The sequence below is a fragment of the Odontomachus brunneus genome, unplaced genomic scaffold, assembly GCF_010583005.1.
Source record: "Odontomachus brunneus isolate Ranch 3 - 2012 unplaced genomic scaffold, Obru_v1 Obru_scaffold_027, whole genome shotgun sequence".
Taxonomy (NCBI): Eukaryota; Metazoa; Arthropoda; class Insecta; order Hymenoptera; family Formicidae; genus Odontomachus; species Odontomachus brunneus.
This window is the reverse complement of record NW_022639477.1, coordinates 523,841-539,234: the sequence shown is the minus strand read 5'-3', so window position 1 is coordinate 539,234 and position 15,394 is coordinate 523,841. Positions and strand designations below refer to the sequence as shown.

Sequence of the window (15,394 nt, the reverse complement as noted above, 5' to 3'; positions counted from 1 at the left end):
AAAAACAAAAATCTTGATCCCAGTATACTACAAAGAATACCGATTGTCTTTCGCACTGCTCGTTTTCGCTAAACAATCCTGCCACGTAGTGTGTACTTTCACCCAACTACTCAACTTGGTGCCACGAAACTTCATTGAAAGACCTTCGCAGATGATCGGTGCTGCACGATTGTCGCCGTACGTGCTGTGAGGAACGACTGCCTCGGTTGGTCTTTTCTTTTCTTTACAAAAACATTTATTACAAAAGATATTGCGACATAATTTATAACGGACTTAACTAAATTAAAAATTAAGAGATGAAAACGAATAACGTCGGTCATAACATAAACACACTTTAGGTATGCAGAGCACGTAGCGCGTCTTGAAGTTTTTTTCTTGCAATAGCCACTCGCTCCTCTTGCTTCTTGAGATCGTCATCCGCTATCGAGACCGCCTGAAATAAAAGTACGAGGTTGCTCGTTAGCACTATTGCAAGCTCGCTATTCCAATGGCACTTTCACCACAAAACGTGCTCCTCTCAGGGATTAACCAATTTTACCTGTACAAGTGGTTGTTCCGGATTAAGAAACACGCCTGGGTTCTTCTCCAAGGCTGCTTTTGGGCCCGTTTGTCCCGTAACTGCATTAGTAGAAACGTGTAGCGCGGTGGCGACACTCTGCAGCAGAGTCTCTTCCGTGATATTTGGCCCCACTGGCTTTAAGTTTTTTGGCAAGTCCATCGCGTCGAATTCATAGCCGTTGGGGTCGCAAGCCCGCAATTTCTCCAAACGTTTCTCCCAGAACAGCTGGAAACAGCTGTATTGTTTAGTGATAAATTACCAGTCACTTGCGCGCACCAATCTACTAATTAAACATCGCAAGCCAAAAAAGAAAAAAGCACACAAATGGCCATACTTCCTCTATGTAATACAAAAAATATATAAAAATCGTGAGATTGTTGCTATATATACGTATATAATAATATACTATATACACATAACAGTATATAATAATCAATCTTCTATAGTACACATCACACATATAACATATAGTGACTTATAATCAACTCAAAATAAAAACCAGGATGACGATAATTAAAAAGCTCCACCTTCTTCATCTGTCCTTTAAATATTAATACATGATGGCAAGTCAATGTTGTTAACACACTAAAAAACATACAACAAAACACACAAAAAAACATACAATGGATGTAACCAAATTATTGACAATGTCATGATGAGCATGGATAGAGTTACCTGCTTAGGCTTATCTTGGGAGCCATATTTGCCATCAGTTTTTTCGCTTCCTTCCTAAAGCAATGATTTGTATCACGTGAATTTACAAGGACAGGTAACAATGAACATTAGAATTGTAGGGAGATACCTACATTTATATGCGCTATACATGTGCAATATTACTGGGGTGTCGATTAACGGTGCCGTGAGAATGGCATGGGGTACGGTACGGTGCGATAAGTTTCGATTTATTGGCGAGACACTGATTATTACAACTCGGATTACACGGATCAGTCGAGATTGACCCATCAACTAACCTGCTTCGGTTTCTCCTGAGTACCTGTTTGCTTTACGTCCTTCACTTTCCCTTCCTGCATCTTGTAAATGGTCACCGGTTGTTTAAAAATCGATGCAGTTTGCCTGATCGGCGGTACTAACGTCGCGTCGCTTCTCCCTCGGCTGGAACGAAGAGCGTCATTAGTTTAGAGGTTAGGTCGTTCGATATGTAGAGGTTATGATCATTCCCGCGTCTTGCACTACGGTGGATTGCGGAGATTTCGTAGAATTGACGAACGTATGGGAAAATCTATCGATCGAATAGTTTTACACTAGACGATATGATGATTCCTTAAGAGATAAGTTTATTCAACGTACTTGTAATAATAAACATCGACCTTTCCCGATGACGCCAACTGGTTCTGGCTCTTTCTCGACGGTTCCTCCCGTGATGGCCAATTGATCGGCAAAGCCGACGGGCATTTTCTCTTCTCTACTGACATGTTCATCTTGAAGAAGGTATTTTATCACTGTATTCGCAAAATACACGTTTCATCACATATACCCAACACCTTAATAACCCATCACAAACTCTGCCAAGCTCATTAGTTGAAAGATCGTAGCGCCCTCTTCGATGGGCTTCGAGATGGACTGCCTGGTGCCATCTAACGGTATCGAGAGAAGTCCGTTCCCGAAAAGGTTCGAGCGGAGAGAAACCTAATGGCTTCTGCACACAGGGCTGCGTTCAGATCCCCTACCCAGGTGCATTCTAAGGCTGCGTTCCAAAATTCACTGCCAGTACTGAAAACCTATAGTTTATGTTATGTATACTATAGATTTTCAGTACTGGCAGTGAATTTCGGAACGCAGCCTAATACTAAAAGTGCTATAGTATATGTAACATATACTATAGTGTTTTTAGTAATAGAATCCGGGTAGGGAATCTGAACGCACCCTAGAATGCAGCAACGCTTGCCGCGCGGCGAAAGTTCGCACAACAGCCAATCAATATGTTGTTTTTTCGTGAGAGTTACAAGGTTATTACGGGAAGCAGCATATTGATTGGCTGTCGCACGAACTTCCGTCGCGTGGCAGTGTTGCCACGTCCTGTGGGCAGGAGCCATAAGAGCGGCCACCCAATGATGTATATACATAGACCAAGGCTGCGTTCCGAAATGCACTGCCAGTACTAAAAATCTATAGTTTATGTTACGTATATTATAGAATTTCAGTACTAGCAGTGAATTTCGGAACACAGCCCAAGCATTCTGTCCGCAAAGTAAAGCCAGAAGTTGGCAGTTTAAAACAGAGTAAGAAAATTGATTTGCTCCTAGTGCTTTCTTACTCTACATTATTGACTGTCAAGAAGAAGAGTTTGTTTAACACTGCAAATACTTTAAAACGTTAAATAAAGCAATGTGATTGATCCATTCGTCGCTCTAAAGCATTTACAGCACTAAATATAACTATTTACAGCACTAAACCTTATCCAAGAACTGTATTCCGTCATAGCAACCTTTTTCATGTGACAGTAGAATGAGAACAGGATAAGAGCAATTGCTGTGATTATTTATACATAGCATAAAATATTATAAATATTGATTTTATATCGAGATCAGTAAAATATATAATATTTTTCTTTTAATTCTGCACTGCATTATATATAACACTTGACAGTTTTACAGCGGCCATATTCTTCTTATACGATAGAATGAGAAAGCACTAAGAGCAAATTAACTTTCTCACTCTGTTTTAAACTGCCAACTTCCGGCTTCACCTGCTGCTACAGCAGAAGTATAGGAATGCTTGGTCTATGTACATACGTCATTGCGACCACCAGCTTGATTTCGGTTAGGCTGAGTTCTCACTTAGCACGTCACTTGTCGCGTCGTTCGAATTAAGCCAATCAAATCGTCCCATTTTATTCGGCGTAAAGTACGCGCTGATTCGACGCCTTACTGCGATTGGTCCATTGAGAGTCGGTAGTCATAGTCGGCAGTCGGGTCGGCCTGTACAGTCGGTAGTCTGATACGGGCTTAACAGACGTAGTAAAAACGCACTTTAAATGGCGTCTCGAAAATGTGTTTAGCTCTGGCCATTGAAATCAGGCTAGTAGCCATTCTCAGGCTTCTCTCTGGTTCGAGTCTTGACTAATCTAGATTCAAACCTCGACTAACCAAGATTCGAGTCTTGGACAAATATGGTTTATTTCCTCTGAAATTAGTATCATAGTTTCCGCTATGACCCGCTACTATCTTTTGTAAAGAATCGAGGCTGTAATACTACGCGGCTATAAGTCAAACTTCAACTTTCCAGGTAATATAATCCGATAATAGATTAAACATTCTCACTCAATATTGAAAAATTGATACAATTCAACTATCAGTAACTTCAATAAAATGACGATATGAAAGTATTTTGGAAAGCATCGTTGGCAAGAAATTTTTAATTCTTAAAAAATATGAGAAAAATATGACGCCATTGTCCTTCATCAAGATTTGACAAATTAAGTGAAAAATGACGACAGTCCAATTTTTTTTATTTTACCTTTCAGTTGCTTTTACACTGAAAATTATGTTTTCAAAAATATGAAAAATGTATTTGAAAGAAGAAACATTAAGCTTTTTATTCATTTGTCAACGAACGTCATATACTAATTCGTTTTTGCTCTGAGTGGTCAAAGGCAAAATACTATTTCTATTTCAATATGGAATAACTTGGTGCAAAAAAAATTTATATCGCAATCTGTAGATACGCAAATTAAATAGAAAAATCTGCGTTCTGCACTTTTATTTTGTGCCTTTTGTTTGAACATTTGTATGTGGAGAACAAACTCATTTTTACTCAACTTCATTTTCACATTTGACATATCTTGATTTAGATTCGTGTAACATTGCAACAAATAATTAAACATTATATCTATAAATATATGTAGAAATTAAGGACTTTAGCCTGTAAAATGCCTGTTGAATCATCTCGTTGGCATTACTATTTTCGAAGTTACAGCGCGTGGAATTTTGCTTCTTTATGATCGAGAAAAGTAACCCTATATTTTTGTACATACTATTATAAAAAAAAGAAAAAAACTACCGACATTAGGATCAGCGTAATTGAAAAATATCAATAAAATAATCGATATCAAGAAGACAATCAATAGTTTTTAACTAAAAACGAGAAAAAAAAAAGAAATTTTAAGTTTCCGCCAAATCGAATTTCGACTTTACTAGAGTTAAACAAGATTTCGAATGTCGAATTATACTAAAAACACACGACTTACGGGATCGGGGAGACGGGCTGGCGAAAATAATCACGTTGAGATAGATCCTTGTATATATATAGATATAGAGGATTTAATTGCCGAAAGAAACAATTTTTTTTCGCGTAGCTATAGGAACAACTTGAACAGTGCTTGGAAAAAGATTAACGCTGTCTCGTCTTCCGTTTATTACGAACGTATTATTTTTCTCACCCACGGCTTTCGTACGCTTTCGCGGAGTGCAAAATGCGAGCACGGAGACGCAGTTTGACGTGTACACGACGTGTACAAGTTTAGTACGAGGGGTTGTCAGTTGGATATGGGACTTGGATGGAGGGAAGGAAGGGAGAAAATGGGGAAAATGGGGCACAATCAATCGTCGCGGCTTGTGGCGATTATCTTTCTGTCGCGCGCAGTTTCCTGTGTTATTTTTTTTTCCTTCTTGCTTTCACGTTTGTTTTTCATTTTGTCCACGGTGCGTATGTGTATATGTGTACGTGTGAGTGAAAGTGTATGTTACTTTGCTGTAAAAGAATATCTCGATTCTGTACAAGTCGATTGAGTTTAGAGATAATTAACTATTGAGTCTTCTTGAGGTATCGTTGTTACTATTGGTCTATATAATCCGGAGCTGTGCTCGTCCAAAATCGCGTCGTCTCTTTCGCAATCGCGTGCGTGCGTGCGTGCGTGCGTGCGTTCGTTGGTTCGTTCGTCCGTCTATCTGTCTGTACATGCGTGCGTGCGTGCGTGCGTAAAAGTGCGTGGCGTAAAAAGCGCGTTGGTGTTCTCTCTGACCGCGTCTTATTATTTCGTGACTCTCCGTGTGTCGCGCAAAGTTTTCCCCGTTTCAGTTTACGTTCTCTCATTCACTTTTATATTTTTTTTTCTTTCATTTTTTTTTTAGTCGCGGCAGTATTGTATGGCATTTGAATTTCGGACGATCACAGCGGTGTCAACGTGTGTGTGCCTTCCTGTAACAAAATATAAATCTCCATTACGCATCACCCGCTTTCACCATACGGTTCCGAATAATAATGGCGCTAGCTATGGTACCCTAAGTCCAAGACGCACCTCCGTCTTCGTCGCGCCGAAGAGAGCGGCAGCGTTTTAAAGAGTCAGTGTGTTTCTTCCTTTTTTTATTTTATTCCCTTTTTCCCGTCTTCTCTTTCTTATCTTTCGTCTTCCCGACGATCTGCAGCGGATACAGACACGCGCGCGCAAGGGTGTAACGCCCCGATCGCGCTCGACCGGATCTCGCTTCTCTCGATGGTACCTTTTCGTTCCTTATGTTTTTTTTTTCTTTTATATAAGCCTAGGGTCACGATGAGTAGTCACAAAAATACTTTATTGAATATTCTGCAAAATCCGCCCACGTACGTGGTCCGCTCGCGCGTATTACGCGTATGCGTAGTAATGTATGCCTATTATGGCAGTCGAGTACTCGCAAACGATGTACACTGTGTGTTATGTATATCAAGAAAGAAGCCGCCACGCGGTAAGTTTTCCGCGCGCAACTACATAGAGTCACTTCTATCTTTCTCTCTCTTTCTAGTTGTCGAGATATTTATTACCGATCTCGTTTTATTATCCCGCTTGTAACAGGCGTATGAAAGCCAGTTTTCCCTAAAGTCTCGGTCAAAACGCGCAAGACCGGAGAGCACTCTCTCTCTCTCTCTCTCTCTCTCTCTCTCTATTCGCGTTTGTTTCGTTTTTCGCGATCTTTTGTATCTCTTTTGATCTCTCCCTATCTCCGCGCGCGCGACCTGTTTATAAAATCTCAATTATAATAAAGTCTTAACGGCAGACGCAACAGTGCCATATATATTTATGTATGTATATATAATTATGAAAGAATTGTAATTAAAAATCAAAGCGATAAGTACAAATTATATGCTCCTCTTGTCGGTGGTAGAAATGTCAAAGATCACCATTTACGTCGGCTCTTTCGTCCAGCGTGATCGATGCTTATCGGATTCTTCATAGCCCTAAGTTTTACCGCTATCTGACGGTTCTGTCTACGTGTATGTATGTGTGTGATGTGTACACGTATGTATATGTATGTCTGTATGTGGATGTCTCTTTCTCTCTGCGTGTGCTCAATATATTATGTATAATTCTGCGACACAACATACATCCCTACTTTGACAGGTCTACGACACTAGATCATCAGCATTCCACGTATTCAGAGGTGTTTTCGCCGCGGCGTCGTTCACTCCATGTTGTTGATCGACGTCAGCGATGCTCGCGCTCGACGCCCGCGACGAAAATGCGCGCACTCAACTCATCGAAACACCCCGTTATCTCTCTCTCCCCGGACATGCAATCGCACGCAATTCTACAATCTCAAAAATCCTACAGAATATATTACACAAACGACTTCGCGTCGACCTCCCGCGCGATAATACAGTCCGGTGCGAACTTACACGTCTCTCATTCTTACTCTCTCATCGTGATCCCGCTCGTCTCTACTCACACACGCGCGAACATAGGCTCTATACAATCTTACGTAGCTAATACGTTCCGCATCATATATTCTTCTGTTTCAAATATATTTATATTTTCGCGATTCACACTAATTCGATCACTGGGGCTCTCGCACATTGCAGAAGCGTGCGAGAGGAAGTCGTCTCGGCTGTCCTCGCCGTCTCTATCTCTCGGATCTGTGGCGACCGAGAGTCCCGTAGTGCCCGCGAAACTCGCGTGTATCCTCTTGGTATCGTTTTACGGACGAAGCATCGAAGATTCGCGCGAAAGAGATGCATTTTACTATCCCTTTCGATTCCACTTCGATTGCGAGTCGGTCACACGTAAGTGAGTCAGAACAAACTTGATACGGTCGACGTTGCACGAGTATTCGAGTACACCGTCGAATCGATGGCTCAATATATCACTTCGTAGACGGTGGCTTTCTTATCACCGGATCCTGTCACGATGTACTTGTCGTCGGTGGAGATATCGCAGCTCAACACCGACGATGACTCCTTCGACTGTAAAAGAATAAGAAGAACGGTAAGGATGGCTAGTATCGAGATATCGACAGTTGTGCACGACGTGTCGGAAGTAATAAATTCGCACGAGCAACAATCGATGACCCACCTGGAATATCGAGGCACCGTATGGCGTGCGCCACGCGTTCAGCAGATTATCCTTTCCAGTGGAAACGAACCATTTGCCACAGGAGGCGAAGCGCAGCGAAAGCACGCAGGATTCGTGCAGATGCAGTTGATACTTGTCAGGCTTAGTGGCGTGGAGTACTTCGACGTTCGAGTTCTCCATACCGACTGCCAGCCACTCGCCAGTGGGACAATAGCCCAGAGAAAATATCTGCGACGTGAAGTCATGTTGTTGCAATTGTCTGCCCTCGCGTAGATCCCAAGAACGCACAGTGTTGTCGAGACCGCCGGTCCATAACTTTGAGCCGTCGGCGGAAATATCGATGCAGGAAGCGCCGTCTGTGTGTCCTTGGAACTGGCGCACCAACGTCTGATTCTGTAAGTCCCAGACGGCGATATTGCCGTCGCTGCAACAACTGAAGCAGACCTTGGAGTCCGGAGAGATCGCCAAGGCGTAACAGGCCGGCGCTGACGATGTCAATTCCGCCTTGATCCTCGGAGTCGGACTGGCTAGGTCCCAAATGCTCAGGTTACTCGCTTCGCCACCGACTATCAGAGTCCGTCCATCCGGCAACAGCTTCACCGACCTGATTAACGAACACCGAGAGGAACGACGCGGTCGTTACATTAATCCTGTTAAATGCTGCCACTTATGCGCGCTTTTAAATAATTATTACGCTCCCGCATGCTGCAAGCGCGGGGAACCAACCGGGGGTGGTAGTAGTAGCGGAGAGACGGTGAGGGATGGCAAGAGGAAGAGGAGGAGGAGGTGGTTGTGGTGGAGGTAGTGGAGATAATGGAGGAGGAGGAGGAGGAGGAGGAGGAGAAGGAGGAAGAAGAGGAGGAAGAGAAGGGGGTAGATGCATACGGAAAATGTGTGCGGTAAATCGATGCGCGCCGCTGCTTCGGCATGATATACAGCCGGCGGACACGACTAAATGTCATCCAGAATTCAGTCGGAAATTAATTACATCGACCGTATAGCGTTTGGGAGTTAATGTGTCACGAATACGAATGAAGACACGTGTTACCACCGACCTAATGTAGTTGTCCCGTTGCAGGCAATCCAACTGCGAAACAGGCTTGGCGCTGCCGCTACCACCCTGGCTGATGTCCCACACCTTGACGCATCCCTTGCCGCCGGTGTAAACGTACTTGGTCGGATTCGAGATCGTCACTGCGCAGACCACTTCTCCGTGGGTGAGCGTGTTTATCTGACGCGCATGACGCGGTATCCCGGGAGCCGCTAGAGCGTCGGGTGGGAAAGGCACCGGCTGCATTTGACCTTCGCTAGACACGTGGAAGCTGTACGCTCTGTAACATGGAAAGAGGCAGTGAGACGAAAAAGAAGTCACAGAGAAATTCTGCCTAAACGTCGGATCTTGCAGAATTTTCTCATTCGTGCAAGTGTCTCGTTGAAGCTCCTTCTTCCCACTCGACCATTTCTTGTGGTCATTTTCAGCCAAAATTATAAATTACAAATAATTATTGGTTATAAGCAACGGAGCAAAGTAACGCATGTAATGTCAAACAGAGAGATCATACTTGAAAATCATTGTTGAAAAGACTTGGGGGTGACCATATGAAGACAATCATTCTCAATAGATACTCTTCCGGGATTTGCAAGTCACTTCCAAGATTTCCAAGAAAAGACTGTCATTACAACATATCGTTATTTGTAACTATGTAAACTATGTGTGTGCCGTGGATATTTTTTAAAAAGATTAATAAATTTAATATATCATGTGTGACAAGTTATAGCAATAAAAAAACTTACTAACGATACAAATATTTAACACATTTAGAGACAATTTTAATTGAAAACAGTCATTTGGAGAACTTGTCAAATTGTAAAACAATTCTAACATAATGACGATAAGGTTGAACGAAGATAATGAAGTACATATCAATGGTATATGTAGTCTGTTATAAGTAACAGAATAAGAAGAAGAACGATAATAATCGACAAAAACAAATATTTCTTATACAACAGGGCCTAAAGCAGAAAGTAAATATTATGTAACATCTCAGTAACACCTCAATATTTGATAATGTATTATATAGTCGTCTGTTAAACCGAATGATAACTGAAATATTCGGGAGATAAAGAATGACAAGATATTGTACTGATAGATTGCAGTTTGTAGATTGATTATATCGCGACATCTATAGGATATCCACGAGATGTATTTCGGATATTTGTTCTGTAAAGGAATTGACGATGTGTGGAATTCAAAATATTTAGAATGGTGAACTGTCGGGTTCTTTGAAGTAGCCATAACCACATCGTCCATATACCGAAAGTGGAGATGCGAGATTTGGACGGTTGAGTACATGAATTTTCAAATCTTGCAAAACTAAGCCTGGTATAATTGACGACAGTGGTGAATTCGTATAAAGGTATCAAACAATTGTTTATAACATGTTTACATAGACAAAAAGAGAGTTCAAGATAAAATTAATAACTTTTAAAGATTCATCACGTGGCTTTTTAATTAATGTTATCGCATCCTTTCTCGACACTAGTCAAAACCACCAAATCTCTTACTAACCGTTGCTTTTATATATATTTTTCAATTTTAATCAAAAAGCTCTACAATCATTTAATTAAATAAAGCGGCTAATTCGTTACCATTGCACTTGAAACAATGACAACTAATCAAAAGAGAGAGAGAGAGAGAGAGAGAGAGAAAGAGAGAGAGAAACACTCACGGTTTTCCACCCGGAACACCGAGCGGTCCGAGAGGTGCTCTCATGCTGGCGTGGGGGTCGTAGAGCTGCTGAAGTGGCGGTCTCGTCGGGTAGCCGTTGAGCGCCGCCGGAGGATAGCCTAGCATGTCCACATGGGGACCCGCTGGCGGGTGGTGTGGTGGATAATGCGGCGGATAAGGACCGACCACGGAGGCCGAGACCAGCGGTTTGCTGGAACTCGATGGCTTCAGGCCACCCGAACCAGAGCTACTGCCACCTAGGCCGTGATCAATCGGTACGGTTACTTGTTTCATAGCTTTCGACGTGTCACGGCTTTGTTTCTTATAGAAGCAAACGCCATGAACGGGACGGGACAGTCAAATTGTACCAGCAGACGTCGGTGTGACTGGTTTTGAAATTGGTGTGGTTGGTTTCTCGCGCTCCTCCATCTTCTTTGCCGAAGGGGTGCTGGCGTTGCTACTAGTGCCGCTCCTCGGTGACGGCGGCGGCACCTCCTTCTTCACCTGACCGCTCAGTGGCACCGAGGAAGGTCCGAGTTTGTCGAGGCCGTTCTCCCGCGGTGAGGAGGTGCCGTTCGCCGCCGGGCTAGTCGGGCCCTCGCTCGCGTCGTCCACCACCAGGTCCTGGTCGCTCTTTTCACCGTCGCTTTGCTGCCGGAGAAAACGTGCACGACTTTATTAAGGCGAATCGCGGAACATGTGACATGAAGCACCATCTTAGACACTTACATGGCCTATATCCTTGTCCTGTTCCTTCTTCATCTTCTTTGCAAGGTGCAGGTGCTCGTGATGCTGCGGATCTGGCGTGCTGCGGGGCCTGCTGTACTTCTCACGCTCGGCCGGCGATATCGAGTTCCTCTGCAACAGACGGTGAGGAACGGTTCCGGTTAGAGTCCGCTTTTAACGAAATCGCTCGCACGTTTTATAATTTCTTTCTTTTTTCTTCCCTCTCTCCGCTTTTCCCTTCACTCCCTCGTTTTTTGTAGCCACGTCGACCTTATCGACGCGCGATACGATCCGCTCGCTCGTCGCGCGGTTAATCCGATTACGGAGATATCGGGGGATTTACTCGTCGACGACGATTTTTACAGGCCGCGGCGCGATTCCACCTCTTCGATGGATTTTCCAGCGGAAAAGTATCGGCAACGGGGGATTTCTTGCGGCCGAGAGGGCGGTCGACTAACGGAGGGTAGAGTAGGATAGGATAGGGTAGGGTAAGAGAACGACTGAATTCCTTCCTCCTTCGCGATTAAATAAAACGACTCTGCCGTCGGACGGGCGGAAGAGGCATCGACGGAATTACTTATCCCTCACAGCCCGTTCGACCTCCATTCGTCTCCGAGGCGAACGAAGAATAATAGGGCGGGGATCGTAAGGTTCCGTTTTTTCTCTCCGTCGTATTATGCACGACTACCGAGAGAAATATCGGCTGTCGGTCTTTCAAAAGACGGAAGTATACAATGCAGCATGATAACCTCAACAGTTACGATGCACAAATATGTGAACGTGAAATATTCGATGGAAACTGGATCCAGTAAGTGTTAAAGCTGCTATAAGCCGGATCGTGTACACTGATGTTCATTAATTAGACTTGTTCTTTTTCGCTACACTACTGCAATAAGTTAAAATAAGAAAACATATATGTGTCTCGTTTTAACTTATTGCACCAGTTCAACAGTGCAGCGAAAAAAAACAGGTCTTTTGAGTCCTTTTTCGATGTAGAATAGTGTAGAGTCACTCTAAGCAGAGTTTGGCCATAACTAAGAGGGAATAACTTTTGATTGGTCAAAAGTTTCGTCTCTATGTTTCGTCAAATCCCACACAATATCCAATCACAGTACGCCTATGGCAATAGCTTAGGTTAGGTTAAGGAAAGATAAACAAAGAGAAAGATTGAAAATATGTTTCTCTTGCAGGATTTTGACGAAACCGCGCATTATGGCCAAACTCTGCTTAGAGTGACTCTAGAATAGTGTATATGAGCGCGTTATCTCCAGGCTCCCGACGTGTACCTCTCCAGGGTAAATGGCTGATCTTATCGCTCATGTATTATTTGCGCTTGCGAATATTATAGCTGAAAATATTAATTGTGCTTATATTTATATAAATAACCACGACTGTAAGTCGTATTGCCGCCAGCAGTGATCACGGTAGTTAAAGACATGTTTGATCTCGAAATTCTGGTCCCTAGAGAAGTACGAGTCGGGAGCCAGGAGATGGCGCGCTCATATACATTATTTTAGAGAGCCTTTAATAAGAATCTGGCCAACAGAAATCTGATTTTAGAGTGTTTTGATTGGTCCGCCATTTTTTCTCTAATCTAAAAGAGGTAATTTCAGCGCGAATGCATTATTATGAATCACTAATGTCACAAACACTGACAAAACATCGATTTGAATAATATTTCAATATTATTCGTGCAAATTTCATTTTGTTCAAACTACAATCAACTTATTTTGTTTTTATGAATAAATGTTTTTTTTATATGTAATGTACAATATAATGTATAAATGATGAAAGAGAAGTGCGAAATGACAATTTTACCATTCGATGATAAAGGAGAAAATGAAATAAATAAAATTTTATTATTTGTTATACTTTATATGCATTACTACGTCATTAGAGAAAAAATGGCGGACCAATCATGATGTTTCAATCGAAATATTGTGATAATATATGTGTTAGCCAGACTCTTATTAAAGGGTCTCTATATTATTTTAGAGACCCTATAAAAAGAGACAGGACACCGTCGCCTGTAGATACCAGATTCGCCATGTTTGGGTCTAAACCGGAAATATACTTGTCTCACTTTAACTTATTGCACAAGTTCAGCAGTGCAGCCAGTGCAGTAAAAAGAACAGACTGCTTGTGTTGTCATTCAGCTGATGCTCCTAACTGGAAGCGAGGACCCAAACATGGCGCAGCCAATTAAAACGTTGACATACGATATCCTGTCTCTTCTTATAGAGTCTCTATATTATTTTAGAGATCCTTAGAGCCTTTGCACGTAGAAAAATTTTAACCATTAGTCCCGATTTACAATAGATGTAGTAAACTTTAAGCCGTAAGAAATTGACCAATTACAATAAATTATTCTTTTATAATTCGACTATGATTGGTCAATTCCTTAAAGCTTAAAGCTTACTACACCTATTGTAGATCGAGACTAACCATAAGAATCGTAAGAACGTAAAAAAACTGACCGATCAGAGTTGATTATTCCTCGAACGCAAGGAAAATAATCAACTCTGATTGGTCAGTTTTCTTACGATCTTACGGTTACGGTTAACATTTTCATACATGCAATGGCCCTTAAAGAGAAACTGGCCATACTAAGGAATATGGCCCACAAAATGGCGGCCGCAAATACGTGAGCTCGTAAGAGTGTGCGTTTGTTTGTACTTTTTCGCTGCACTGCATTAGTGCAATAAGTTAGTGTGAGACGAGTATATTTTTTCTCACTCTAACTTATATTGGTGCCGCCATTTTGTGGGCCCTCATCCCGTGCGCTAATCACGCGAGACCCCCAATGGCCAGTTTCTCTTTAAGGGTTTACTCTACACTATTTTAGAGTCACTCTAAGCAATTTGACCATAAGGGAATAACTTTTGAATGGTCCGCTATGTTTTGGTAAATCCCACACAATATCCAATTATAGTAGGTTATGTAGTAGGTCCATGGCAGTGGGTTAAGTTAGGTTAAGAAAAGATAGACAAAGAGAGAAATTGAAAATATGTCTCTTTCTCGCAAAATTTTGCCGAAACTGCGCGTTATGACCAAACTCTGTTTAGAGTGACTCTACACTATTTTAGAGTCATCTTAATTAGAGTTTGACCACAACGAGCGGTTTCGTTAAAATCCTGCGAGAAAAAGAAACATATTTTTAATCCCTTTCTTTGTCTATCTTTTCTTAATCTAACCTAATCTACTACCATAGGCGTACCATGATTGTATGTTGTGTGGGATTTGATGAAACATAGCGGACCAATCAAAAGTAATTCTTTTATGGCCAAACTCTGATTAGAGTGATTCTACACTATTTTACATCGAAAAAGGACTCAATTAACGTCCACCAGTGTACAATCGCGGATAGAAAGGTTATCACCTTTCTTCTTGTAAGTTCAGAAACTCGTCTCTCAATATCTGTCTTGTTCAGTGGGAGAATCTGTTTTCCATTGAATGAATTCTCCCATTGGATAAGACTGATACGTTCCTAAACTCAAAGGGAGAAGAGCAACTTTTCTGTCCGCATTTGCACACAAAACTCCATTAGTGTTTTGTTCATCCCCCTTGCACAGTAGCATTTAAAATTTTTATTCAAGCATATTATAAGTATATATTTATTCGCGTATCTTGACTGTTGATTATTCGAGAAACGCAATTCCTAGAATAATCAACAGTCATAATGTACAAATATCTTATATTCACAACGCGCTCCGAAAATATCAAATATCACTATGCTAGAGAATGGGACTGTATTTATGGAGTTCGATATACGTAGTGCTTGATGCTTGAACTAGTACAAAGTCGTCGCGTTTCTCGCATACTTTGGTTTATCACGACAAATTTGCTTGGTACTTTACACGCGAGAAGAGACGAGGTAATGAACGCGAGATAAGAGTCGGACGTGGTAATTGATAAGCATCGCGAAGATCGAAACTTGATAGACGATCTTTGAACTCGTTTCTGACTTCAACACCAGGCAAAGTAACGAGATATCGCTAAGGCGAGAATTTTCCAGCGAAAGAGAGAAAGAGAGGAGGGAGAAGAGGGAAAATGCTCTTCGGAAACGCGTCGTTCAAGATGTCATCGAGTCAGGGTGAGT

At 42.1% G+C, this 15,394-nt stretch overlaps 2 protein-coding genes across 9 annotated transcripts in view; both read right to left on the bottom strand.

The window, feature by feature from the left end:
• Positions 1 to 212: 212 nt before the first annotated feature.
• Positions 213 to 2,119, bottom strand: LOC116842804 (methyl-CpG-binding domain protein 3). 2 transcript variants are annotated; one of them, XM_032812508.1, is made up of 5 exons: positions 1,868 to 2,119; positions 1,531 to 1,672; positions 1,235 to 1,288; positions 539 to 784; positions 213 to 433 (listed from the first exon to the last, which is right to left on the bottom strand). In XM_032812508.1, the coding sequence occupies exons 1-5, from the start codon at positions 1,996 to 1,998 to the stop codon at positions 335 to 337; spliced, it is 672 nt and encodes a 223-aa protein (XP_032668399.1). In that variant the 5' UTR covers positions 1,999 to 2,119; the 3' UTR covers positions 213 to 334. The 2 variants fall into 2 exon arrangements, with proteins under 2 accessions (XP_032668399.1, XP_032668400.1); XM_032812509.1 differs by lacking the exon at positions 1,235 to 1,288.
• A 2,130-nt stretch (positions 2,120 to 4,249) lies between these two features.
• Positions 4,250 to 15,394, bottom strand: part of LOC116842733 (protein groucho-like) — a 112,974-nt gene continuing 101,829 nt past the window's right edge. For 6 of the 7 annotated variants that reach the window (XM_032812363.1, XM_032812362.1, XM_032812361.1 and 3 more), the window contains 6 exons: positions 11,299 to 11,427; positions 10,938 to 11,220; positions 10,571 to 10,826; positions 8,897 to 9,172; positions 7,842 to 8,445; positions 4,250 to 7,732 (listed from right to left, as the gene is read on the bottom strand). In XM_032812363.1, coding sequence (XP_032668254.1) covers positions 7,625 to 7,732; positions 7,842 to 8,445; positions 8,897 to 9,172; positions 10,571 to 10,826; positions 10,938 to 11,220; positions 11,299 to 11,427 — 1,656 coding nt within the window. In that variant the 3' untranslated portion in view covers positions 4,250 to 7,624. The remainder of the gene's footprint in view (positions 7,733 to 7,841; positions 8,446 to 8,896; positions 9,173 to 10,570; positions 10,827 to 10,937; positions 11,221 to 11,298; positions 11,428 to 15,394) is intronic. The other variant, XR_004377767.1, reaches the window with a different exon arrangement.